Source organism: Neltuma alba, unplaced genomic scaffold (genome assembly GCF_004799145.2).
Source record: "Neltuma alba isolate B1F8T4 unplaced genomic scaffold, ASM479914v2 tig00006775_pilon, whole genome shotgun sequence".
NCBI lineage: Eukaryota > Viridiplantae > Streptophyta > Magnoliopsida > Fabales > Fabaceae > Neltuma > Neltuma alba.
Window position 1 is genome coordinate 16,296 of NW_021634579.1, and position 2,773 is coordinate 19,068.

The window sequence follows — 2,773 nt, forward strand, 5'->3', positions numbered from 1 at the left end:
TGTTGAAAACATCTAGCCAGGGACCCACAGCTGTTAGGTTATGCAACTTTGAACGCAGACAATTAAAACATGTTTCCTTTTTTTAAAATTATATTTAACTTGAATATAAACTATAAGTTTTGAGAGTACTCGAGTAGGATAATAAAGCTTGCCTGAAAGGAAGATAAAAAAAGAAACAAAAGAAATCTGCATAAAAGCAGAGGCTATTATATTATTTAATTAATATATAGAGTTCTAAAGTCATCTTTTGAATCCACAATATGCACCCTTTTCAAAGGCATACACTTTAAGTCAGTGAATGGAATCCAATGCCAAATCTCTCTTTCAAATATGTATATACATAAAGTATGTATTAGCTCAAGTAGTGACCATAATACGATGACAATAAGCTGTTGGTTTGGTTGAAGTTGTTGACCAGAGAAGGCTAAGCTTGTGAATTCTAGCAGAACCTGATATTTCTTTCATGACAGTAGGTACTGCATAATGATATTTTAACGATGTTCCCTTTGTGATATTATTCTGTTAATATATATATATATATATATATATGAGCTTTGTGTACGTATGTGTGTTCAGTTCTATTTTGTTTTTAGAGAAGCATGAAGGCATTATTTAAGAAGAAAAAAGAGGGGATGGATAATTATCTTCATTCGGAAAAAACCACGCCACAGTACTTAGGATTACAAAAGAAAACTCAGTTTAATATTAAAGCACCAAAAGAACATTAATTGCTGTTGGTAATTTTGACAAAAAGGGACAAGAGAGATTGATACAGCTTCCATCTTTAACTACGTGGCCTCAAAACCATCCGAATACAAGCTTTCACAATTATCTTTTGACGAAAAATCAGGAAATCAGGCCACATCTCTCTCTCTCTCTCCCTGCTTGAATCCATGAAATCCCTGCAAGAAGTTAAATAAAATAAATATATATAATGTTCTCTAACCAGAGACATAATATATTATTCTCTCATCATCAAAATTGATACTTATGCAGAGTTCGAATGATGATGTGTGGGACATACCCAAAAGTGGATGTAGAATCTCATTTCTAGTACGTGTCCCTCGGGGCACTGCATTTAAAACATTCCATTCTGCTAGCAAAGTTGTGCTCGTTGCACCCTGACCTGTATTATATTCCCAACAAATAAAGTACTCATCAAGTTTGTATATATCTAAACCCGAAAAAGCAGTCAACAAAAACAAAGAACACATATATTTCTGTCCAAATTAGACAACATATCCAAAACATGACAGTGACATCAGATTCCGTCTTGTCAGTGTTTTATATACTTATGTCTGGAGTCATATTAATGTACGTATATTATATATGTCAGGCTACGTATAGTAATGTTCAAGTGACCTGTTGCATATCCAGTCGCCAGATTTCCATGAAGGTCTGGAAGAGGCCGAACCAAAAGGTCTGGAAGAGAAGTCAGAGCTGGTGAAGGCAGAAGCAAAGTCATCTTTGAAAGCACCACACTTGAAGCAGCTTGATCGGCTGGCAAAGTTATGAGCTCCACAGTTTCCAGCGGAACAGTACCAGTCACCGGGACGAACATCAGAACCAGTACTACTATTACTGCTAAACCCAAATGAAGATCCCATCATCATTCTTCCTCCTCCTCCATACCCACCATTCCCAAAATCTCCATACTTTGAATCCCCACATCTCTGACACATGTCCCTTCTCTGAAAGTTCAGGTGCTGGCATGACCTGCACGTCCAGTCTCCCGGCCTGCTCATAGTGATCCTCACTTCCTTGCCCTGCAAATCACTGTTCCATTACAACATATATATATACATATATATGATTCATTTCATGTGTATGTGTGTATATGTGTAAATGACGCAGAGAAGAGTAGTGAGACAGACCTTGAGATAATGCGAGAGATCAGTTGAGGCAGTGTGACCAGGGAGTGAAGGGATATGGTGATGAGGGAAAGTGATGAGAAGGAAGGTTTATATATACGGTGGAGAGATCACTGGCAGAAAGAGAATAAATGGGGGTCGTGAAGTACCTTTTTTTTTTTTTTTTTTTGGAGTATGTTCATGGAAGGGCAACCTTGATAAATGGAATCGATGAATTCTAAAGGAGGAAAAAGAGATAAAGGCAAAATTATTCTTGCGAGCTACAATTCCAACGAGAACTATGTACTTTGAATTTTGAACAGATTTACTTTAATTTGGCAGTGTGTGTGGTGTGGGGCAGCTTCAACTTTGTAATTTGTTTAAGTTTTTAACTGTACGGTTCTGGATTCTCAAGTCTTTATAGGATAAGGACCAACATTTTTGTTCTTAATCCACTCTCATATCTCTCTCCAAAATGATTAAAATTAAATCATGATATGTAATGCTATATATGAAGCATATATGTTAACTAATAAATTAACTATTTTATGACAAAAGAGGAGCACGAAATCACATATAGGCGTGGCAAGCTAGGCAAGTCAAAAAACTCAGAGACACAAAAAAGGAGCACAGCTTGTTAGTGTAACCTAATGGCACAACAGAAATAGTCCCAAGCATCTTATCAATATCAAATCCGCCATGAACCCTAGAAAGTCCCTTTGACCATAGCATTTAGCAATACGGTTCAATTCGAATTGCCGCAGCCCCACATACAGAATCTATCTCAGACGATAAAGAAGCAAAAGAAAAACTAAAAGCTAAAAGAAAAATAAAGGTGTCTGTCTGCTATTGGACGATGCGGAATCCTACTCAGCAATATATATTGCTGCCATGTAAATTGATGAATATTCGTACCATGAAAA

General features: G+C 36.6%; 1 protein-coding gene across 2 annotated transcripts; it reads right to left on the reverse strand.

The window, feature by feature from the left end:
- Positions 1-680: 680 nt before the first annotated feature.
- LOC114751163 (uncharacterized RNA-binding protein C17H9.04c-like) lies at positions 681-1,954 on the reverse strand. Of its 2 annotated transcripts, none has more exons than XM_028939818.1 (4): positions 1,875-1,954; positions 1,363-1,766; positions 1,025-1,126; positions 681-902 (listed from the first exon to the last, which is right to left on the reverse strand). In XM_028939818.1, the coding sequence occupies exons 2-3, from the start codon at positions 1,743-1,745 to the stop codon at positions 1,051-1,053; spliced, it is 459 nt and encodes a 152-aa protein (XP_028795651.1). In that variant the 5' UTR covers positions 1,746-1,766; positions 1,875-1,954; the 3' UTR covers positions 681-902; positions 1,025-1,050. The 2 variants fall into 2 exon arrangements, with proteins under 2 accessions (XP_028795651.1, XP_028795652.1); XM_028939819.1 differs by having other exon boundaries at positions 1,363-1,776; positions 1,875-1,931.
- Positions 1,955-2,773: the final 819 nt, after the last annotated feature.